Genomic DNA, 22,677 nt, shown 5'->3' with positions numbered 1-22,677 from the left:
AGAAACAACATCTACGTTTCCTCGGGAGAGAGTGTCCCAAGGACATCGATCCCCGGCCCACTCCAGTCCAGTAGAAGCACTCACCGTTCTATAATGTCTCTGTGTAGCTAAGATACAACTCCCGTATGTTTTGTAGTTTCTAAAGAGAGCTTGTATATGGTACTTACTGTCTCTTCCTTTGTACGCGGCGCACAGTGTTCCGCGTAATGGAGCGCAGTCTCGGCCCGCTGGCGCCCGGTGGACGGGCGCCCACAGTGGATCCCACAGAAACAGCCGCAGAGATGCACGTTTGTGGGGAAGAAAGTCGATATCTCCCCTTTAGGGTATTCACGTCCTTAACAGATAAACCGTTCGACCATCATAACGAGGTCATCTCGTGGCTTAGTCCTGTGTCGTGAGGAGGATAGTGGTGTGTCTGTGTGTATATTACGTATATATTGCTGGTTTGTACCTAAAGAAGTTTCTGTGCGTGTGGATTACAGGATCAAACCAAGCACGAAATCAGAATCCTGAGAAGAAATGATGCTAAGAGGTCAAAGTATTGTACAGAGGGTTCAATATACCACGCTGGACCCCAATGGGAATTTGGTGTCGCAAGGGTATCAGCCTGGGAGTGAGGGAAGTTGTGTCTCCACCAGTTCTAGTGGGCTCTCGTTGACTAGCCCTTTCCCCGCGGTAGAGTTCAAAGACACAAATCGTCTATACACTACGAAACATCCCAACGAGGGGTTCCTTGATGTGGAGTTGGAAGAGGTCCGTGGATCAGACAATGCGTTGGTTGAAGTGCCACGGTTTATTGGCAGGGAGTTGCCCCTGCACTTAACGTTCACCAACCTCGGTTGTTGCAACGGTACGTTTTTCGATGAAGGTTTGCTACCAAAGGGTGAAGTAACAAAGAGTATGGTGCAGTTTATATATGGACCCAGGGAGACACAGGAGAATTTCCAGTCGATACCATTAGACACTCCAGTGGGCGCGGGATCTGTGGGACCACGCACGCCCAGAGTTAACACTCCTGATGAAAATGGGATGTTCTCAATCCGGCTTACACCATTATTTGGAGCAGATGAGGTGAGAAACCCCTTGTATTTCTGTCCGATAACGAGATTGGCAGGTCCAAATTCTCAGTTCGTGATTTGCAGAGACTCGAAAAGGGTCAGGAGGGCCTTGCCAGTGGTTTCAAAGGAGTATCAACCAATCATGTTCGATTCGGTGGCTGTGTCAAGGTTACACGGTTACATTAAGGTGGACAACTCAGGATCCTGGTACTTACAAGACTTCAGATCGAAAAGCGGGACTTTTTTGAATCATAATAGAATAACTCCAGCTCACACAGTGTCTAAGGATATTCTTCTTGAAGACGGCGATATCATACAGTTGGGGATAAATACACCAACAACGGGGAACAAGAAGAACAGATACGTGCGAATGAAAGTGGAACTCAATGACTCTTGGAAACATGACCCCGTGAAGTTTGGGAAAGTACTTGAGGAAAGGATGAACAACCTGACGGAGGATACAAGACACGAGTTGTGTTCAATATGTTTGGAGGAGTGTAAACTTCAACATCGGCTATTTTTCGCCCCATGTTCTCACTGCTGGCATTCAGCGTGTATCCAACCCTATATGAATAAAGATGTGCCACTTTTCACTTGCCCGAACTGTAGGTGCATCTTCGATTTGAGTGAGGATGACATAACGGAAATAGCAGAAATGTTCCAAAGAGAGAAGGGAATATTTTTGGAAAACACAAACGTTACAGTCCCAAAGATTGGTCCAAGTGGGAGGAGGGGGACCGTCTGAGTAAATGTGGACTCTGTAAACATAACTTTTTATGTTATTCGGAAAGGGGGGAAGGTTAGGAAACAGGTTTATCCTTAGTACGGGGGATACTTTGTAAGTTATGTATTTTGATATTGGCTGGTTTGTTGAAATCTAGTCCTATGGTCATGTTGGGGGCTCAATTCCAACGATAATGACTGAAAAAGTAACATTTGATGTTCGAAATACCTTACATGAATATTTAAGAAACATAAAGAGATCATAGGTTCAAGTTGACACTATAACCTACTCGTTCAATAGACGCAACAGCACGTCCTGAGCCAACTCTTTACCAACACCGTTTTGATAGAAATTATGCTCTCCATCAACAATTTTCCATTCTTTCGTGTTGCCCGACAGTTTTGTCAACTTTCTTTGCCAATCACCCCAAATGGACGACTTTCTCACCATTTCCTTTGAACTGACAACACTCAATTTAACATTTCTTAACTTTGGATTTGTTTCTAAAATATCCTTATAACTCAGCAGCGAGCTCGTCAACACTTCTAAAAACTTGGTTCTCAAAAACTTACCCTGATGTTGCATATCTCTACCAAGTATTCTGTCCCTGGAACCTCTATGCCTCACCATCCATGAATAGTGTAAATTCAATCCAATGGAAGACCACAGACCATTCCACCACACTTTTAATCCGTTCCTTTTGTGAATTTCTCTTTCTGGAACTCTGAAGCTAACCTTATCGTCGCTGTTCCCGTCATTGTTGCCATCATGTCCGTTATCATCACCGTCTCCAGGAAATAGTCTCTTGAAGTACTTCTTTAGAAGAAGTTCTTCGTGCCATGATTCGACTAGCATGAGTCCAGAGCATATGTCTCTATTTTGACTAACAAATACTCTGCCAACCAGACCACCATAGTCGTATCCAACAACTACAAAGGGACCCTCCAATTTCATCTCATCTACTAACGCGTACCGAAGGGCTTCAGCAGATGCCTTCAACGACCAAGGAGCGGACGTCGAGTCCGAAAGTCCATAACCGAATCTATCATAAACACAGTAACTTTCAATCTTCCCCAAATGGTACAACTCTTGAATCCACCTGCCAGAAAGATACGAAGTATCTTCACCGCCGTGTTCATACAAAACAATAGGTTTTGTCTTGTCGTGGTTTTCTAACCCACTACATTTGATATGTAATGTTTTAGAGTGCTGCGAGTCTGCATACACAAATTGGGAGTCATCATCTTTGAAGTTTGCAACATTGTGGGTATCAATCATGAAAAGGAAGGAGTTCAAAGTCATCAAAAACAGTAGTCCACAACAAAGAATCTTCACAACATTTCTAAAGGCAATTTTGATCCACTCTTTCAGCGTATGCTTGTTCTGTACCGTCTCAGGAGCAAGCTGCTTAATATATTCTTGTAATTTGTAAGATTGATACAAGCTGAGGCCAAAAGTAAGTGCTAGCCAAAGAAACATCATTACCGTGCTAAAGTTGAGTCTTGTCCTCGTATAGCTTGTGAGCATGAACAGGGCTAGATTAGTTAGGGGAAGACCAGTTAAAACCATGTCCATGAAATAGTCCCAAGAGGAAATCAACCAAATGTCGTTGAACCACAGATTGAAACAGTTTCCTATTAGGGCCACTGAAATGAACAGAAGTTTATCAAAGGATTCGTTTCTCCCCGTCCCAAACCCAAAGTTCAAAAAGAAATAGCAAATGAAAACAAACACCAAAAACAATGTGTTGATGAATAGTATTACATTCATTGTCCACCTCCAATTGTGTTGGAAGATACTGTAATCTTTATGAGTTTGGAAACGTGGTTCATCACCCCCATGAGCCTCAGAGTCCCCAGTATTGCGATCGTCCCCAGGCCCGACAACCCCACCATATGACGCCGTTCTGTCACCTATATTTCTGTGAGATTTCACAGGGTGACTGGTCTTTGGTTTGTTGATTAGTGGTGTATTCTCTTCCCCCTCCTCCCCTTCTTCTGCACCAAACTCGCTCCTTCCGGCAGACTCTTCCGGAGGAGTAGCTGCGAGATGTATATCAGCATCCTCTGGTGTGATCGAGCTGTTAAAGTTACTCTCACCGATATTTGATTCCATTATACTGCGGTAAACTTATACTGTTCTGTCTGAATGGTACATCGCTGTATTCTACCCTTAATCTTTGTATTGCTGCCTTTAAATATATGTCTTTTTTTATTTTTCAAGAAAAGTGACACAATGACGTTGGGAAGGAATGGCACAGCTGGGAGTCAAACTTTGGGGCTCTCATTTCTACACCAGTTTGGAGATAAGAACGGTTTCAAATGTCACGTTTTTTGTATCGTTGTTTGCTTTATGTAAAAGTTGTTCTGGTCAGATGTAGATCTCTGTAGGCCGAAATCTGCTCTATTCAGTGTTTCAAAAATACTGTAACACCCCGTAAATCGAGGACCACACAACAACCAAACCCTGTTTTATTCAGACAGTATACAGTGTTAACACTAATTATATTTTATAAATTCTGTATTTTATAAAACTTTTCTTTTGTTTGCTGTAATTTTTCTATCAAATGTGTGATTGCTTCATGGTATATATATCACAAGGATAAACGTTCCAGTTTATTGAAAAGCAATATTTAGGCAATGAGGTATATTATGATAAATATTTGAAACAAGATGGTAAGCTAGAATATAGGTATCTTCCTGTAGTACTAATAGAAAAGGGAAGACAGTAGAGCTGAGAAGTTGGTTACAATTCGAGAACGAAGGGGCATACAATCCGACATTGTCACATTAGCAAGATCAGTAGTCATTTTTTTTACCGGAAGTGCTCACTGGTTCAAGTGTTCCTCGTTCTTCATATCTGAAATTCAGGAATTGTCTTGAAAGTTGTTGAAGTCGATCCTTTGCGAGTTTATATACGTTCCTGATAATGTGTAGTCCGTGTGTCTAGAGGTTTATTTTAAATGTTGGTCTTAATATATATCACAGTACGGTACTTCTCATAGTAGTAAACCTCAGTAGTAGTTATCCTCACAGCAATTCTTGTTTATTTTATTTAAAGCTAAGAGTAACTTTAGCTTAAATCAACAATGAAAAAATAAACAATAAAGAAATAGTGACAGAGGTTTTCACCTACCATAAAATATATATCTGTTGAATAGGGTCTTGTTCGCCGTGGCTATTCATTGTAGTAGAGTAAAGAGATGTTTTAGTTCAGGTATGACTTCTGGTATATACTTAATATATAAGTATATGGTTCGATGGTCTCTTCTGTATGTATCAGGAAGATAGAGACCGATACTATGGATATAACTAGTCTTTATATATGTGATAATTTCCCAAATAGTCTCAGAATAGTGAGTATGTTTCATAGTATAATATGTTAACTTCCACGTGGCATTTGTGTTATGCGCTTCATAGTTGCCAGGTATCATTAGCGTTTCACATTCTTTATGCCTATGATGATATCTTATCACCCTTATAATCTTCATTTTCTATATCCAGCAATATTTCACGATAACAGCAATACAGGTTATGCAATTAGCTACATATCCATATATATACTTGCTGGACAACTAAAACCAGATTTTGCAATTGAAAAAGTCCTGCCTTACTCATAGTAACCAAATTAAGAATCCAAGTAAAAACGGTGTTCCAACTATTAGGAAGTTGAACAAGCAAAAATAAAACCTTTACTGGTCATGATGGGCTCAAGTAGAGTAATCTAAACCAATCGCTAATATCCAGGGAGTTAATATATGCTAGTTCTTTTATTATAATGATGGTATATACGTAGATATCAAGGCCGCTGATGGGTTTTATGCAAAATTTCAAATAATTATGCAGTGTGAAATCGCTAAATTCCAACAGAAGTTTTTCCCCGAGTGACTACTGGAAGAGTAAGTTACGTTGGATAGTCCACAGTTTTGAATTGGATTAGATCTTGTGTTGGGGTTGCAGTCCTTGATTTATCTTGTTGTGTATTCTTACCACGGCCTCTCCCCTTGATGCCCTTGTTGGAGTTTTTATAAAGAGATGCAAAGTAGTTCAACATTTCTCTCTCTTCTGCTGAAATGTTTTCTGCTGGGTCCAAATTGGCTAAGCGTCTTGTCAGCTCAGTCAGTGTATTCTGATGAAATCTGTTCTGGTGCGACTTCATGTTCCCGAGTTGGGTGAATGTTTTCATACAGCCATTCAATTTGCATACGAAGGGTCTAACTTTCTCATGAGTCACGAGATGCGCCGTTAAGTTCCCCTTCCTTGAAAATCGCTTTGAACAGAATTCACAAGAGAAAGGTTTCTCACCAGTGTGTAACCTGACATGGGTCTTTAAATTCCCCCCCTGAGTAAATCCTTTACCGCACCATGTACATTTGTACGGTTTATCACCCAGGTGTGAACGAAGATGAACTTCAAGATGTGTCAATTGAATGAACAACTTGTGACATATGTTGCATTCGTGCTGTTTGATACCGTTGGCCCCGATTGGTTTTTCGACACCACCGACGAGTTCGATACGACGGGGCAATATTTCAGGGTTTGCATCGAGAAGCAGCCTCCCGTCGTTTGTCGTGACGATTCTATCTGTCACGCCCTTCTTTCTGGCCTCCACTACGAGCATCAACTGGTCTATTGTCGTGGCTCCGAGCGGCGTCTGTGAATCATCCGAATGGTCAAATGCGCCCGCTGCGGAGGACACCTCCAAAAATGTCCCCGTCGAGACCCCGCTCGGCTTCGCCCTCAGTTTCCGTGCACGTCTCTGTCTCGGCTTGGTCTTTGAAACTTTCGCCAAAAGTGCAGCCTGTTCTGTATGGAACGTGGCGTCTGATCCTACATCAGGCGGTGTGTTCGACTGTTCCAATTCCGTCTGTTCCTCTTCCGCTGTCCCCTGGTTGGACATGTTGACCAACGATGACAATCGGGACAAGCTCGAGGGGATACCCGGTCTACTCTGCTGCGGGTTCCCTAGGGGATCCAGCAGCGGCTTCAACGATGAGCTTCTCCCTTCCTCCTGGCTATCGTACTGATGGTCTGATTCGCTCGGGAACCTCATAGAGTTCTGAGCCGAGGTGAAGAATGTGTCCAGCTCTAGGTTGTTTGCGGAGGGCAGGCGCCCACCACTCTGACTCTGACTCTGGCTCTGGGGTATGCCGCCCGCGTTACTGTTACCAATCTGCTGTTTGCTGTTTATAAACATAAGATTTCTTTTGTTGAAGGAGCCCGAAAAGAAATCCATCTCCCCGGAATCAGTACCATTTAAGATAAGCGTAGAATCCCTCTTCGATGAGAAGCTTGAATTGTTCTGTGAAAACATGTGAAGAATATTGTTACTGGAAGTCGCCGTGTCCGTTTTATTCAAACCGTTAGACTGACTATGCGAGGCCGATGGAATCTGTGCCCCCGTTGGTGTCCCGCTGGCCGCACCAAACGAGGACCCAAGCAACGACAGACCCCTCGTCAGCGGGTTGAACTCCGAAAAACTGATCTGTTTCTGATCCACGCTGGACCCCTGCCCGGATGCGCCCGCACCGTCCCCACCGGCACCTGAGGAAACCGGCGCACCCATTCTATCTGGAAAATGTGTCTGATCCGCGGCACCAAACGCAGAACCATCCGAAAACATCGAATCACCAACGCAATGTCTCTCTCTATCTTTCCTCCCCCCACAAATAGCGGCAAAGTAGAGCTAATTAAAGTAAAAAAAGGGGAGAAATCAACAATTTCTAACAGAGAAGCGACACAGCTCTCCAACGGATCAAACCACACACACAGAGCTGCCCTACAGGCCCTCAAAAGAACTCTTGAGAAGGTACCTGACGAGTCAAAGTTCATCGCTCAACGTCAAAAAGAAAGAAAAAAAATTTAAAGGCGCGAAGACGTCACTTTCGACGGAACGCCTTCAAAATCGTGAAAAGTTTCAGAAGAGGAAACGACGAGATGCCGTTGTTCAGTCTCTGTTTTGCGTGGTTGCGAGTGGTTGTGGTGATTATTGCAGGTCAATTGAGGTGATTTCGAGGAATACTATAGTACGGGGAAAGAAATATACAATGAGCGGCGTCACTGAGAAGAGCAGGGAAGACAGAGAGGGCGACGTGCAGATGTCTGACAGCGAGGGTGCTGTCGTTGAGCCCCAGGCGAGGAGAGAGAGTGCAGCTGATGATGATGATGATGGAGAGGGTGATGAGGAAGAGGAGGAGCTTGACAGGGAGAAGGTCAAGATCTTGCCCGAGGCGACCACGGAGGACGGCACGTGTGCGTCGTTCCAGATCCTGAACGAGGACCACACGCTCGGGAACGCGCTGCGTTACGTGATCATGAAGAACCCGGAGGTCGAGTTCTGCGGGTACTCCATCCCGCACCCGTCTGAGAACTGGCTCAACGTCAGAATCCAGACGTACGGGAAGATAACCGCAGTCGACGCATTCAAGAAGGGTCTCGGAGACCTCATGGACATGTGTGACGTCGTAGAAGACGTTTTCACACAGAGGATCAGGGAGATGTGAACACAATTGGACAGTGACACAGAAACGTACTCACACCTTCCTCTCAAGACATACCTTCCCCTTCTGCCTCTTTCTATCTGTACAATAATAATATATACGTATACACACTTTACAATCCGCATGAAAGTACACACACACACACCTACCGCGGCTGCCGGACCCAGCAGACCCTCGTTTCCAACCACTACCTACCAGTAGTTCGACGCTCAACACTGAAAAATTTTTCAGCTCATCTCATCGCTTCTTTTTTCACCGTAAAGTTTTTCCGACATATAAAAAGGCGGTGAAAAATTTTCCAATGGGTCCATCTCATCTCATCTCATCTAGTCTTGTCCTGTCCTGTTTCTCTTTCTCAACTTCTTGTGCTGCTCAAGTAACTACAAACAGACAATGACTTATCCAAGAGACCAGCAGTTCAACAAATCGAACTTCAACAACCGTGGCGGTGACTTCCGTGGCGGCAGAGGTTCCGACAGAAACTCGTACAACCGGTCCAACGAGGGTGGCAGAGGTTTCCAGAGCTACAGGTCTGCTCCCTCTCAACCACAGGAACTGATTAGACCAAACTGGGATGTCGAGATGGCAAACCTCCCAGCTTTTGAAAAAAACTTCTACGTTGAGCACGAAACTGTCAGAGACAGGTCCGATGCCGAGGTGGAAGCTTTCAGAAAGGAGAACCAGATGACCATCACTGGTCACGATATCCCCAAGCCAATCACCACTTTTGACGAGGCTGGGTTCCCAGATTACGTCTTGACCGAGGTCAAGGCGGAAGGTTTCGACAAGCCCACTGGTATCCAGTGCCAAGGGTGGCCTATGGCTTTGTCCGGTAGGGACATGGTCGGTATCGCTGCCACTGGGTCCGGTAAGACGCTGTCCTACTGTCTACCCGGGATCGTACACATCAACGCCCAGGCGTTGCTACAACCCGGTGACGGTCCAATTGTCTTGGTGCTAGCACCAACGAGAGAATTGGCCGTCCAGATTCAAAAGGAGTGTTCCAAGTTTGGTCATTCCTCGAGGATCAGAAACACGTGTGTCTACGGTGGTGTTCCTCGTGGCCAGCAGATCAGAGACTTGAACCGTGGGTCCGAGATTGTCATCGCTACCCCAGGTAGACTGATCGACATGTTGGAGCTTGGTAAGACCAACTTGAAGAGAGTCACTTACTTGGTGTTGGATGAAGCCGACAGAATGTTGGATATGGGGTTCGAACCTCAAATCAGGAAAATTGTGGACCAAATCAGACCAGACAGACAGACGCTTATGTGGTCTGCGACCTGGCCTAAGGAGGTCAAGCAATTGGCCGCTGACTACCTGTCCGACCCAATCCAAGTCCAAATTGGTTCCCTAGAGTTGGCTGCCTCCCACACCATCACGCAACGTGTCGAAGTTGTTTCCGGCTTCGAAAAGAGAGACCGTCTTGCGAAGCACGTCGAGACCGCTTCCCAAAACCCGGAATCCAAGATCCTGGTGTTTGCTTCCACAAAGAGAATGTGTGACGACATCACCAAGTATCTAAGAGAGGACGGGTGGCCTGCTCTTGCCATTCACGGTGACAAGGACCAGAGAGAGCGTGACTGGGTTTTGAACGAGTTCAGAACCGGTAGATCCCCAATTATGGTTGCCACTGATGTGGCCGCCAGAGGTATTGGTATGTTACAACTTTTTTTTTCCTAACCCGAATTCTTACAAGTCCTGAACAAGAGGAGGGTGAGTGTGTGAGTAAACCCTAGTGGTTTACCCACCCTTTTGCCCCACCTATCAGGAGTGTACTACTAACTTTATTTTTGTTTGCTACAACGACAAACTTCAACGATTTAATGACTGAGATGATATTGAAACCCATTACGATAGATGATTGATTGACCCATGCGACTTTTTTTTTTTTACAGTGTTTTTTTTGAACTGTGAAGAAGATGGTTAATTGAAAGATAGGAAATAATTGTTTCTTCCCTTTTGTTTGAAAGGGGAGAATGCGTATTTGTGCAAAGGTGAAAAAGATAATTAAGTGAGAAAGATGGATAGTGCCCAATTGCTGTTTGTCATTTTTTCCCAAGATTTATTCTTCTCTTGTAGAAAATAAAACTGGGAGATGTGATTTTTTTTATTTGGTTCCGTCCGTTTTAATTCAGAAGAGAGGATAGTGTGTGTGCGTGTTTGAATACATTTTTACCACTATCTTTTCTGTCTCTCTCCTATTTGCCATGACTATGCATTGTGCCATTTTGTACTTGTTCTTACTTTTTTTTTCCTTATTTGGAGAAGAGCTAGAGCAAAAGTTTACGAAATGTGAACCGACAAACGAAGAAACAATTCATCCTCTCTTTTCTTTCTTTCTGCATCCACTTGGATGAGTAAGGGAGAAGAGAGAGGGTATACTGGAACAAAAGAAATGAACATTGCCAACATTTAATGTTGGTTTTATCTATTTCATTTTGGACTAGTTGTTTTTTTTCTTTTCTTTCTATAAAATTTTATCACTTTAAGATAATAGCCCTTTTTCTTCTGTGCACAGACCACTGTAATTCTTTGTCGAATGAGATATCTTGAATGGGTGTTTTTCCCTCTAAATTTTCCTTGCGTATCGCTGATGAAACCGAAACCGAAAGTAATTTCAATGATGTAGTGAACGGATAAAGTACTGTAAGAGTTTATTCCCGACTTTTTGAAAAATCTTATTACTAACAGAAGTAACGTAAACGAATGGTGAAAATAACAAAACAAGAAAATAGAGGTAAGACGAACTGAGGAACCAGACAATACATTCGCTGATATCTTCTCAAGTTCTTCCATCTATTTTTTCTTTGGGTTCCATTTTCGCGTTTTATTACTATTATTATTAATTCCAGACGTCAAAGGTATCAATTACGTCATCAACTTCGATATGCCCGGCAACATCGAGGACTACGTCCACAGAATTGGTAGAACTGGGAGAGCCGGTGCCACTGGTACCGCGATCTCCTTCTTCTCTGAGGACAACAAGTCGCTTGGTTCCTCTTTGATTTCCATCATGAGGGAAGCGAACCAGGAGATCCCACCAGAGCTGTTGAAGTACGACAGAAGACAGTACGGTGGTCACCCAAGGTACGGTGGTGGTCGTGGCGGCCGTGGTGGCCGCGGTGGTTACCGCAGAGGCGGTTACGGTGGCGGTGGTAACCGCGGTTACCAAAACAACAGAGACTCCGGCTGGGGTAACAGACGTTAAGGTAAGCGCACACCACACCGTCACTTCAAAAACCACTTTGTATATTATCATATCTGCTATATATAGCTAGTTTCCTTCACATCATAATAGATACATTACTACAATCTTTCCACTGCAGATTAATCTTGAGATTGAGACATGGGTCGTTTGATACTTTTATTCTTTTTTGTTGTTATAAATAAGATATATTGTACATTATAGTGCTAGATTTATGAGTGGGATCAATTGGTACATTATATGCGATCCGTCTCAGAGCGTAACCTGGTGTATATAAATAGAGAGCGTTATTGTTGATTTATGGTTTGTGTGTGGATGATTCAGTTGAGTAGGTAGTAGCCGATGACGAAGCAGATGAGGGCGATCACGGACGCAAGCTTCCCGCTGCCCTTCGTCTCCGAGGACGTGGTCTCGACGACCTTCTTTGGGATAGGTTTACTGCTTGGGTCGATGTCACCGATGTATCTAGTCTTGAGGATCTTCATGGCGTCATCGGAGTGACCGATGTCCAGGAAGTTGGTGGTGGCGTCAGCGCCAGCCATTTCCAGCAGAATCTCCTCACCACCTGGGTGCTCATCCAAGAATTTTGTGACTTCGTACACTCTGTTGTCGATAACGATCCAGGCGTCCTCGCTGGTAGAGTGCTGTGCGACGTCTTCGTAAGTGTATATCTTGGCCATTGTTGTAATTGATTGTAGTTGTGGTGTTTGAGGATATCTGTTGCAGAGTACAAGTGAACTCCACCACCAAACACGACAAGTGGTCTCGACCTGCTCGCCTTATATATATATATATCACACCAAATTTTTCTTTCGTTCTGAGCATCGCCCAAAAGGGAAACACCCGAAGAGACGCTGCGCTGAACGAGCGGCCTAAACCGATTTTTCCGCCTGCGGTTCCAGGCAGGCGCTCTGCCTGGAGTTAGTGAGGGCGGGCCTGGGAGCGAGCCTGGGAGGGGGAGCACTTCTCTGCCTGGAGATAGTGGGTCTACGCTGAATCGCAGAGGGCAGGAACGAGCTCTTGTGACCGGTATATCCCGTCGTGTCCTCGAGGAACAAGTGTCAGATTGCAGGCTCGCACTCTTACTCGGCGCGGACAATGGACCTGGTGCTCGTTTAGCCCTGGAAGAGGGGGGGGGAATGCGTGCAGCAACGGTTTCTTCGGCAACGGTATATCGGACATTATGAAATTAGCAGTGGTGTCCCACCGGAATTAGTCAGCTCCCCATCCGCTGCTCTAGAGGAGTCTGCGTAGACAATTGACGGTATGGCGTTTAATATACAGTGTTTTATACTCTTTACTAGGTGCGGCTGTGGTCACCACTTGAAGGCGATACCGGCCTTCTCCAGTTTGGTGAATCTGTCGCTCTGCTTCTCTGCAGCCTTCTGTTTCAGCTCCTTCTTGCTCTTCTTCACAGGGGTCTCGCTGAACGCACGCTTCTTGTACTTGTACAGCTTCTCGATCTTCGAACCTTTGCCCAACAGACGCACCTGCAGTAAATGGCCCATCAGCAAATAATTGTTCATCGTCTCCTGCGCGACCTGCGCATCACCCACCTCGGCAAACTCGATGAACCCGTAGTGTCTCGAGTTCCCCGTCTTCTTGTTCCGCGCCAGACGGACCTCCTTCAAGTCCCCAAATTGCGAGAAGTATCGCGACAACTCCCGCTCGTGGAACCCGTGCGGCAGACGGCTCACGTACAGGATACTCGAGTGCTCGTCACGTGCACCACTGGATTTCCCGCCCGCAGCAGCGGTGTCCCTCCTCTTGTTGCTCAGCTTCTTGATCTTGTGGCGTTTGTCACCAGAGACAGTGTCCTCCTCGGACCCAGACAACTCCACGGCCTCAGCCTCGGCCTCCAAATCGGAAAGACCCTCCATCTCCTCCTCCTCACTAGACTGCGAGGACTCGACGCTCACCTTCGAATCGTCCTCCACATCCACCTTTGCAGTCGCGGCCGCAGCCCTTACACCTTGCCTACCCTTCTTGCTCAGAGACTTAACCATTGCTCACCCAGTACGTCTGCTGTACTTGTGCTGTAGTAGTTCAAGCAACTCACTGTACCCATAAAAAGTTGCGATGAGCTCCTCTTCTCCATTTTTTTGACAATTATCGAAAAATTTTCAGTTCAGTACGATATTCGTCGATGACGACGATGAGGACTCGTATGTGTCAATGGTGTGTTAACTGTATAATGGTATCTATTGGATCGGTCACTCCAGCTTCCCCTTCGCGGCAGCAGTGAGCCGGCGCGCCCGAATATCCGCATCGGACCCGGCCTCGAAACGGTTCTGGAAGTTCCAGTTCATCTCCTCGCCGTTGGTCAAGAACGACGTATCCCCGTTCGTCACGAGCTCCCACTCCCCCCCGTAGAAATCTTGCCCACGAGCCCTGCAGTCGAACCGGTCCAGCGCACAGCTGCCGTTCCGTATCATTGTCCCCTGTTCGTCTATCGCCTCGCGCGCATTGGGGAACTTCAACAGGTTCATCCCAAGGGCGGCCTTCGTCGCAGCATGCGTGACGAGGATCACCGTCTCGACGTCCGGGAATTCCCGCTCCACGTGCCCGATGAACACAGGCCAGAATGCGTGCGCCCGGGCAAAGATATCCGTCTCGCTTTCACCGGACTTCGAAGGGATCACACTGTCCTCCCACTCACCGGCGAGCAGCCCTGGGAAAAACTTCCCGATCACGCCGTTCGACGCAGGAGTCGGCACAACATCCCTGTCCTTCTTGAACCACTCGCCAAGGCCCCTGTCCACGTACAACGGAATCTGCAACTTCTTCTTCGTGGGAGATATCGTCTGCAAGCACCGGTAGAAGGGCGACGTGAAGATCACTTGTGGCTTGACTTCGAGCTGCGCAATGTGCTCACTGAGCTCCTCGGACTGCTCGAGACCGTGCTCCGCGAGAGGCACATCATTTTCAATCCCGGTCGGTGGGGGTGGGTAGGGACCCTCGGGCAGCCAGTTAGAACGGTACCCGTGTCTTACAATATATATAGTCTTGACCGCCATTTCTCCAGAAGAAAACTAGTCAAATAGATACACGGCCTGGTCTAGATCACAGCAGTCCTCGTCGAAGGTTCAACGTACTCTCTATCTTGCCTGTGTCCTCCGGCACTTGTGCTTATATAATTCAAAAGACAGGCGATTTTTCCGTTCTTTTGTTCCGGTCGGATAAACTCTGTTTCTTTTTGACGCAGCATCTCGGATCCACTTCAACAATGGCATCGTTGTGTCAATAGAACGCGTATAGTGCTGGCCGAACTGCGATGATGCTTTGTACTCTCCGCCTGGTGCACCGCTTTACCTTATCTCCAAGTTGTGTAGTTGCGGTTTCTTTGCGGGGACAGCGGGCGGGGTCTTTTTAAGGCTCCGTGCACTATCTGATTCACTCGTCGGTAAAAGTTGGCGCGTTCTCTTCGGTGAGGATGAATCAATCACCATCTCTAGTAATGAGGAGTTTGCAGAGGTGTCGTCTATACTTGTCTCACCGGGGGGCAAGTTTCCCCGGATGGAGAATTCCGTTTCTTTCCTGCCAACAGGGGCGATGCCCTGTGAACTGGGTTTCCGCGGTGGAGGCGGAGGCACGGGTCTCTTCGGTGCGGCGACACCAGAGGACTCGTCATCCTCTGAAGCAGGTAAACTATCCAATTCGATCAAATCCGGAATGCTGCTGTTGCTGCCAACAGCGGCAAGACCTTGACTGTGCAATGACGTAGATGATCTTGACATCGGCGGTTTCGGCGGCATTCGCTGCGTGGGCAGAGTCTTCCGCTGGGGGACCGGTGGTGGGGTCAACGACATGTTCTTCCTTTCTAGCTCGGATGGTGAACGGACAGCCGATTGAAGAGACGTCCCAGAGGAACGCGATTTTAACGATACTGGCGCGAGTTGGTTCTCCACTGGCAACGAAAGTCTTTGCCGTACCCGCTTCTCTTCTTCCATCGGGAAAGTACTCGCATGCTCGGGTCCCGCTCTATCTACCTTATTTTTGTAGTCCAAGTAAAGTTCATTCCTTAAGTGCAACTTTTTGGCCTCGTCGATAAACCCGACTTTGCATCTATAGGCTGCATAAACGGGCTTGTGATCGCTCAGCTTCAAAGGAGCATCGGAATATGCCAAAGGTTGCAAGTTATTACCCTTATAGATAATACGATCCGTCCAAGACGGTGTTCTTGCCTTTTCCGAGGTGTCGTAGATGTCCGTACCGAAATCATACTTGTACGTCGGGCAGAACTGGATGGTCGGCTCGCAAAAGTCTCTAAAAATGTTATTTGAATTGATAGCTTGCGTCAGCTGATCATACTTCATCAACCGCTCAAGATACCCCTCCTTCTGCTCTGACAGTTCGCGCCGCACTTGAAGGTTGTCCAGCGAAATCCTGAAATTCAAGTCACCAAGCCAGAAAATGCACTCGTGTTGTGATATGTTTCTCCCACCGGTGAACGAGATGCTTTTGTTGATCGCTGCATAATCGTTGGCACGTTCGTCCACGTTCTTCGCACCGGCAGCAAAATGGGAGTTTACAAAACAAAACGAGGTATTCCCATATTTCAATCTGATCGCCACCGCACCTTTGTTACCGGCCATCCCACCAAAACCAGTTTTTTTGGTCGAACCTTCAACTTGGGTGGCGTGGTTTATCTTATCTTCCTTCACAAACAACAATATTAGAATCGATGACATCTGCTCGACTCTCAACAAAATATACTTCTCTGCGTACTGGTTCAGACAGTTGCTAACCATAGTCTTCCATACAGAACCCTTTGTATAGTCCGCATTTAGTATTGACCCGGCAGACATCGCTATGACTTCCTGCAAACCTAACACGACAACATCTGGCTTAAATTTGTTACCGATCGGGAATAGCCATTTGGAAAGGTCCGACGAACGGTTAGATAAATTGTTGACGTTGAACGTTCCAACGAACAGATTCATATTTGAATACGAGGTGAAGGAGTCCGATCTTTTTTCGAGCTCAGTGGTCACAAACTCATTTTCAGGGTCGTACAGACTAACGGGTTTCTGGTCGGGCAATCGACCAAGTAGTCCATCAATTTTCAACTGCTTATTTTTATCCATAAAGTTGTTGATGTACATTCTACTAACTGACTTGGTCGCATCTGACAGTGTACCGGCAAATGACATTTTACCCTTCCTGCTAAACGACGACTTCAAGGCGTTTGTACCAGTATAAATTTGAGAAATCTGGTCTCCATGATCTGCCCACAAAGAATTGTGTCTTTGTACAAAGTCCAACTCGTTATGTACACCCCTCCTGTCGAGAATCTCGAAATCGTGTAAAAACAGTTTGAAAACTTCCAAAGAGATTAACTGCTGGACTAAATTTGTTCTATCCAAACAGTCCAGACAGTTGGTCCGAAAGATACCTTGCTGCTTGGATATCACTCTGTCCTCCCTTACGTCGTATGAAAAGTAACCTGCATTCATCATGAATTTTAAGATCTGAGGTAGTATTTTAGCGGCCCCTACAAACCCGTCTTGGGAGGTCTCTTTATGGAAATCAAACACGGTCAACAAGACATCTTCGTCATATTTAAAGTTCGGCGAGGATTGCAGTTGCTCCTTATATCGCCGCGAGAGTTGTGCTTCGGATGATTTTTCCGAAAGAAGATTGATTACGTCCACAGGACCGTATTTATTCAATAGTTTCATGAAATGCGTATCGAAGGATTTTTGCGTCGCTTCTGTGGACCGCGTAATCTGAACCTTCGGATTGATAAGTGCTGCGTCTTGTTCCCAAAACACAGGCACACTTCCCCTCACCTGTGTATAAGCGTAACAGTACTCTGAAGAGTACATAATGAATTCTGTCTCAACGAAATTGGCGACGTAGCCCTCGTCGTTTATGCCTCGCATGTTGAACCGCGTCCCGGCACGCTTCCAACTTTGCTTTGAGATGACTGTCTGTGAAACCTTCCACCTTTTGATAAAAGTGACGAATGTCTCTGCGAACCCTCTGATGACGGTGGTCAAAAACCCTTCAGCGTCCAAAATCTCTTTTGTGCTGGAATCCGATCGGTCTCTATAATTGACCATATCGTGCATCATAAAGTGGTTCCACATAAACTCTTCCTCGAAGTTGTCTTTGCTCAAGGAATTCGTATTGAACCCCCTCCCCTGTAGAGTCGATGTCAGATCAAAGTCTGAGCTGTAGTAGAACGACCCATTGGACAGCAGCTTCTTCAACTCAAAGCACGGGTGTTGAAGAGCAGAATCTGCCGCGGGGGCACCCGGTTCGGGCAATGCTCTGCCCTGCACATCCAAGTCCACGAAATCCCAGCTGCGATCCGTTAAACAGTAGAAATCGACCGCATATATCTTATTGACAGTTTCATGCGGTGTTGGTGAGGCAACTTTTGCACTTCCCGTAATGGTACCAATGAAGATACTGTCGTTCAGTGAGATAAGACCAATAAACCCGTGAACCTCGTGCCGTGTGAGCCGTTTATAATCTGATCTCTTAAGCTCATGATTCGGGACCAGTTCCACCGCACATGAAATCTCAGACTTGCGAACCGGTCTGAAAACAAGGGAAAATGACTTAGATGCGAGTGCAATGCTCCTCGGGGAATTTGGATGTGATACCAAAATCTGCATTGGCGCACTCCCAGCAACTGATTGACCTGTCAAGGTTCTCGCACGTAGTCTGTGGTGCAGTAGTATCCCACGCACTCTCTTTTCGCTTCTACTTTCTTGTCGGTTAAAATACTGATTTCCCTCTTTCTCGTTTTTCCAGCAGTTTACAGAAACAGAGAGAGACTGTTGAAAGTGATGGGTTACTGTACAATAAATAGTGTCACTTTATAATATGTAGTTGAGTGTGAATGGAACACAGTCCCTTCAATTCTGTTACACACTACGATCTACGGAAAAAGTTGCCCTGAGAAGGGCTCTACTTCATCCCGTTCTTGCTTACTTAGAGATTTCGGGCAATGCGACATCGCCCGATCTGACGATGTTGTTGATGCATGAGAAGATGGCTTCGACGGAGGAGTCACCGACATCCTCGGAAACACCGATCCCCCATTTATAGGCCTTGCCGTCAGTGGTGTTGTAAGTCATGCTGACGTAGGATGCAGCTTGGGTGGACGAGCCGGACCCCAAGGAATGTTCTGTGTAGTTGGAGACTGCGAATCTCACGTTTAGTAGCTTCGAGAAGGCGTCCACCAGCGAAGAGATAGGACCGTTCCCTGTACCTTCGATGCTGACAATTTGGCCGTTGATCTTGACTTTACCCGCCAAAACTCTGCGCTCGGAACCGAACTTCTGGACATCGTATTCCATCAGCTCGATGTCTCTACAGGCCTCGTTGTTGTAGTTGTAATGTTTCTTCAAAACGGAAGTAATCTCGTCTGCCTTCAGTTCTCTGCCCAGGGCGTCCGCGTTGTCTTGCACCGCTTTCGAGAATTCGACCTGCATAGACTTCGGCAAGTCCAAACCTAGCGATCTCAAAATGACCCAGGCGGCACCGCCCTTACCGGACTGAGAGTTGACTCTGATGACTGCCTCGTAGTCTCTGCCAATATCCTTTGGGTCCAGGGGCAAGTATGGGATTCTCCAAAGAGGGTCCTCGATACCTTGAGCCTTCTTCTTCTCCTGTAGGGCAAAACCCTTCTTGATAGCGTCCTGGTGCGAACCAGAAAATGCACAAACGACGAGGTCCCCACCGTAAGGTGCTCTCTGTGGGACAGGGATCTTATTGCACCGTTCCACAACCTCTCTAATGGAGGTCATGTCGGAGAAATCCAAGTTTGGTGAGATCCCCTGCGTGTACATGTTCAACCCAACGGTGACGATATCGACGTTCCCTGTACGTTCCCCGTTACCGAAGATGCAACCTTCCACACGGTCAGCACCGGCGAGCAACCCTAACTCGGTCGCCGCAACGGCACAACCTCTGTCGTTATGGTTATGCGTCGAGATGCACACTTTCTCCCTCTCTGAGATGTGCGTGCTGAAGTACTCGATCAAGTCAGCGTATACGTTTGGAGTAGCGACCTCGATCGTAGCCGGCAGGTTGAAGATGATTGGGTTATCGACCGTGGGTTCCCAAGCTTGCTTGACTGCCTCGCAGATTTGCAGGGCAAACTCAGGAGGCGTATCGCTGAAACACTCGGGGGAGAACTCGTACGACCAACGGGTAGCCTGTTGCGATGGGTCATCTTTGGTCAGTTTGCGGACTAGTTTTGTTGCCTCGACGGCCTTCGCGATGGCCTGTTCTTGGGACATATTGAACACAATCTCTCTGAACATATCGCTTGTGGCGAGGTAAGTGTGGATTGTGGCACGTTTGGCGCCCGTTAGAGACTCGACAGTTCTCCTGATCAGGTGCTCCCTGGACTGTACGAGCGCCTGGATCGAGACGTCGTCTGGAGCGTTCTCGACGGCGTACCTGGTGAAATCGAAATCAGTCTGCGAGGCGGAGGGAAACGAGACCTCGATCTCTTTGAATCCCATGCCGACCAGTTTATGGAAGTACTCTTTCTTCTGTTCCACGGACATTGGGTCTGGCAGGGACTGGTTCCCGTCCCTCAGGTCTGTCGAGAGCCATCTGGGGGCCTTCGTGATGGTGTTATCTGGCCACTTCCTGCTCTGCATTTTTGGAGGCTGGAACGCCCTGTACTTCTTCGACGGATCCTTCAGCATGTTCTTATACGGCGGCCTCACGGGCGGGATAGACCTCGTGGCCCGAGTGACATGCTCTGCAAAGGCGACAAACGATCTCTTCATACTGCAAGAAAGTTACTTTGTGAGTGCTCAGTGCAGCGTCTTCAACGTAACAAGAAGAAGAAACGGTAATACCACCTTACAAGAAACACAGCCCTCTCACTCTTCACTTTATATACCGAGAGAGAAACGGCACAGACCTGGGCAGTGTCGAGCGCAAAGTATTACTCACACTCTCACTCACACACACACTCTCTCTGGTACGGCAAACCGAGTCTCGAGAGAGTGCCAGTTTCGCCGAAAGCGGTGATCGCAAAGTCCGGCGGTTTTCTCGAGTGGCCGGTACCGGAGGGTTTCTGCCTCTGGAGGTGGTCGAGGTGGTCGTTGACGTCGAGGTGCCGGGTCTTCGCGTGAGGTGCTGATACGCTGGGGTGTCTCTGTCTAGTGCGACGGGGTTGGTGCCCAGAGGGTCCTCTTCCAGGCCGGTGACCAGCTCTTGTTTGGTGTCTCCACACTTTGGTGCTTTGGGACACGTGACTTTCGATATTTTTGACAGAAAAGTTTGTGGAAAATTGTGTAAAAGTTTCAGTTGTTACCGGGACCTCTCGCTGGCGTTGCACAAGAGAAGCGCACCGGTTCTGCTATTGCTCTGTTGAACTGTCAGGAGTAGCGTGTATTGGGACAAATCTGTTTTGAAGAGGGCCACAAAATAACAGCAACAAAGATGGACTACAACAACGAGTTTGTCAACTTGTACGGGAAGGATGCAGAGACAGATGGTGACGTGACTCAGAGGACTAAAGATCCTCCTACTGGTGCAACGGCAGCGGCACAGACAACAGCAGATCCAATGGCGGCCCCAACGGATGTGTTTGGTACGGAACACGCGTCGCTGAGTGAGCTGGACGGTGCTAATATCACTCCGAACATCCTGCTGGAACAACTGGCATACGTCGATAACTTCATGCCTACCGTGTCGCAGGACTTCATGAACCTGGACTCGTGGATCTTGAACGAGTCTGCTCCGAATGCTGGTGGTGACAGTAACGGTACACACACGATGGACCCGAATAACGCTCTGCAGCAATTACCGGGCGGTAACTCAACTTCCACTTTCGGTCTTGACGAACAACTGGCCGCTGAATTGAGTGCATTTGCAGATGATGCCTTCGTTTTCCCAGATGAGGATAAACCACTGAGGGCCGGCGGTGGTGGTAGTGGTGGTGAAGACGGCGAGGACGACGAGGACGAGGCAGAAAACAGCGATGACGATGACGGTGTGAAGAAGGACTCACATTTCTTGACGCAGAGAAGAAACACGTTCTTGACGTCGCAGTACAGCCATTCGAAGTCCAGGTTTTCCGCCAACAAGAGGAAACTCGCCAGGCGGGACGACGATGCAACTGCGAAGGACGACGTACAGACGGATGTCGAAGTCACCTCTTTCTCCTCAGAGCATACATCTCCTAGGGCAGCACTCTCCAATACACCTCCGTCAACCACCAACGCGGCAGGCTCACCAGACCACGGAGGGTTCACCAACTACGAGATAGGCGAATCCAACAAAACAGAGAGCGTGATAGACCCGCTGCTGCCGCACAGGAGACACACCCCGTCCGTATCGTCCTCTTTGAACAACGTGCTGGCCGCGAGACGCGAAGACGACGAGGAAGCAACCCCAGCGGCGACGACAGAGGCACAGATCAAACTGCCAGACTACTCAAAGATCCCAACAGACACATTGGTGGCGCTCCTGCCCACTATCGAAATACCGCGTGGCATACAGGAGACTTTGACCGATGCGGGGTTCAATGCGGAGCAGATACAGGCTCTATCTGCAATCTTGGCGTACCACGAGCAGGGCAGGTCGTTGACACAGGCGCCCTCGGACGGCGAACTGCACTCCCGCGTGAATGACCTTGACGATAGCGACCCATTGAAGCGCAGCGTATCCGTGATACTCGGGCTTGCTAAGGAAAAGGAACGGTTCGCTCAGGAAAACGAGTCGACATACATATCCTCGCTGATCGAGTCGAGCAACAAGCGACTCAACGAACTGAAGAACAAGCTGGACCAGCAGTCACACGCAAAGAAGAGGCCGCTGCTGGAACCTGAACAAGAAGACGCTCACACAGTACAGAGACCCCCAGTGAAAAAGAGACAGAAGGAGAAGGAACTGGAAAAATCGCTGAAGGAGTTGAACGAACTGGCCAGCTCGTTGCAGCAGAGAATCCACACTCTCGAACTGGAGAACAAGCTGCTCAAAAACCTCGTTATGAACTCAGTGGAGTCAGAGGGCATAGAGAAGGCTGAATCGATCAAACAGAAACTGCTCAAGAATATCTCAGACGAGAACTTGTAACACAACCACCGCACCACAGATATATAAGTATCTACACACACACATATATATAATTGTAATTGTTCCTTGGTGTAGGGGATAACGCGCGTCCAGTGGATCTGTTAGTGGTCCGGATCGCGAGACGCGCTTT

General features: G+C 47.3%; 11 protein-coding genes across 11 annotated transcripts; 4 read left to right on the top strand and 7 right to left on the bottom strand.

Moving 5' to 3' along the window:
- Positions 1 to 519: 519 nt before the first annotated feature.
- Positions 520 to 1,803, top strand: DMA2 (ubiquitin-conjugating protein DMA2; the record flags this gene model as incomplete). The annotated part of the gene is made up of 1 exon (XM_022609888.1): positions 520 to 1,803. The coding sequence occupies one exon, from the start codon at positions 520 to 522 to the stop codon at positions 1,801 to 1,803; it is 1,284 nt and encodes a 427-aa protein (XP_022466239.1).
- Positions 1,804 to 2,067: 264 nt separating this feature from the next.
- On the bottom strand, positions 2,068 to 3,897 carry KNAG0I02080 (uncharacterized protein; the record flags this gene model as incomplete). Its single annotated transcript, XM_022609887.1, has 1 exon — positions 2,068 to 3,897. One exon carries the CDS (start codon positions 3,895 to 3,897, stop codon positions 2,068 to 2,070), a length of 1,830 nt encoding a protein of 609 aa, XP_022466238.1.
- Positions 3,898 to 5,685: 1,788 nt separating this feature from the next.
- On the bottom strand, positions 5,686 to 7,404 carry KNAG0I02070 (C2H2-type zinc finger protein; the record flags this gene model as incomplete). The annotated part of the gene is made up of 1 exon (XM_022609886.1): positions 5,686 to 7,404. The coding sequence occupies one exon, from the start codon at positions 7,402 to 7,404 to the stop codon at positions 5,686 to 5,688; it is 1,719 nt and encodes a 572-aa protein (XP_022466237.1).
- A 475-nt stretch (positions 7,405 to 7,879) lies between these two features.
- Positions 7,880 to 8,284, top strand: RPC19 (DNA-directed RNA polymerase core subunit RPC19; the record flags this gene model as incomplete). The annotated part of the gene is made up of 1 exon (XM_022609884.1): positions 7,880 to 8,284. One exon carries the CDS (start codon positions 7,880 to 7,882, stop codon positions 8,282 to 8,284), a length of 405 nt encoding a protein of 134 aa, XP_022466236.1.
- A 390-nt stretch (positions 8,285 to 8,674) lies between these two features.
- DBP2 (DEAD-box ATP-dependent RNA helicase DBP2) lies at positions 8,675 to 10,149 on the top strand (the record flags this gene model as incomplete). Its single annotated transcript, XM_022609883.1, has 2 exons — positions 8,675 to 9,938; positions 10,142 to 10,149. 2 exons carry the CDS (start codon positions 8,675 to 8,677, stop codon positions 10,147 to 10,149), a joined length of 1,272 nt encoding a protein of 423 aa, XP_022466235.1.
- Positions 10,150 to 11,809: 1,660 nt separating this feature from the next.
- Positions 11,810 to 12,169, bottom strand: CYB5 (Cyb5p; the record flags this gene model as incomplete). Its single annotated transcript, XM_022609882.1, has 1 exon — positions 11,810 to 12,169. The coding sequence occupies one exon, from the start codon at positions 12,167 to 12,169 to the stop codon at positions 11,810 to 11,812; it is 360 nt and encodes a 119-aa protein (XP_022466234.1).
- A 636-nt stretch (positions 12,170 to 12,805) lies between these two features.
- On the bottom strand, positions 12,806 to 13,495 carry NOP15 (rRNA-binding ribosome biosynthesis protein NOP15; the record flags this gene model as incomplete). The annotated part of the gene is made up of 1 exon (XM_022609881.1): positions 12,806 to 13,495. The coding sequence occupies one exon, from the start codon at positions 13,493 to 13,495 to the stop codon at positions 12,806 to 12,808; it is 690 nt and encodes a 229-aa protein (XP_022466233.1).
- A 207-nt stretch (positions 13,496 to 13,702) lies between these two features.
- KNAG0I02020 (uncharacterized protein) lies at positions 13,703 to 14,506 on the bottom strand (the record flags this gene model as incomplete). The annotated part of the gene is made up of 1 exon (XM_022609880.1): positions 13,703 to 14,506. One exon carries the CDS (start codon positions 14,504 to 14,506, stop codon positions 13,703 to 13,705), a length of 804 nt encoding a protein of 267 aa, XP_022466232.1.
- Positions 14,507 to 14,797: 291 nt separating this feature from the next.
- Positions 14,798 to 18,115, bottom strand: INP52 (phosphatidylinositol-3-/phosphoinositide 5-phosphatase INP52; the record flags this gene model as incomplete). The annotated part of the gene is made up of 1 exon (XM_022609879.1): positions 14,798 to 18,115. One exon carries the CDS (start codon positions 18,113 to 18,115, stop codon positions 14,798 to 14,800), a length of 3,318 nt encoding a protein of 1,105 aa, XP_022466231.1.
- A 315-nt stretch (positions 18,116 to 18,430) lies between these two features.
- On the bottom strand, positions 18,431 to 20,248 carry KNAG0I02000 (uncharacterized protein; the record flags this gene model as incomplete). Its single annotated transcript, XM_022609878.1, has 1 exon — positions 18,431 to 20,248. One exon carries the CDS (start codon positions 20,246 to 20,248, stop codon positions 18,431 to 18,433), a length of 1,818 nt encoding a protein of 605 aa, XP_022466230.1.
- A 661-nt stretch (positions 20,249 to 20,909) lies between these two features.
- Positions 20,910 to 22,547, top strand: MET4 (Met4p; the record flags this gene model as incomplete). Its single annotated transcript, XM_022609877.1, has 1 exon — positions 20,910 to 22,547. One exon carries the CDS (start codon positions 20,910 to 20,912, stop codon positions 22,545 to 22,547), a length of 1,638 nt encoding a protein of 545 aa, XP_022466229.1.
- Between the last annotated feature and the right edge of the window lie 130 nt (positions 22,548 to 22,677).

This window comes from Huiozyma naganishii, chromosome 9 (assembly GCF_000348985.1).
Source record: "Huiozyma naganishii CBS 8797 chromosome 9, complete genome".
Classification (NCBI taxonomy): Eukaryota; Fungi; Ascomycota; class Saccharomycetes; order Saccharomycetales; family Saccharomycetaceae; genus Huiozyma; species Huiozyma naganishii.
The sequence above is the reverse complement of the archived record's forward strand: the minus strand, read 5'-3'. Positions and strand labels throughout refer to the sequence as shown.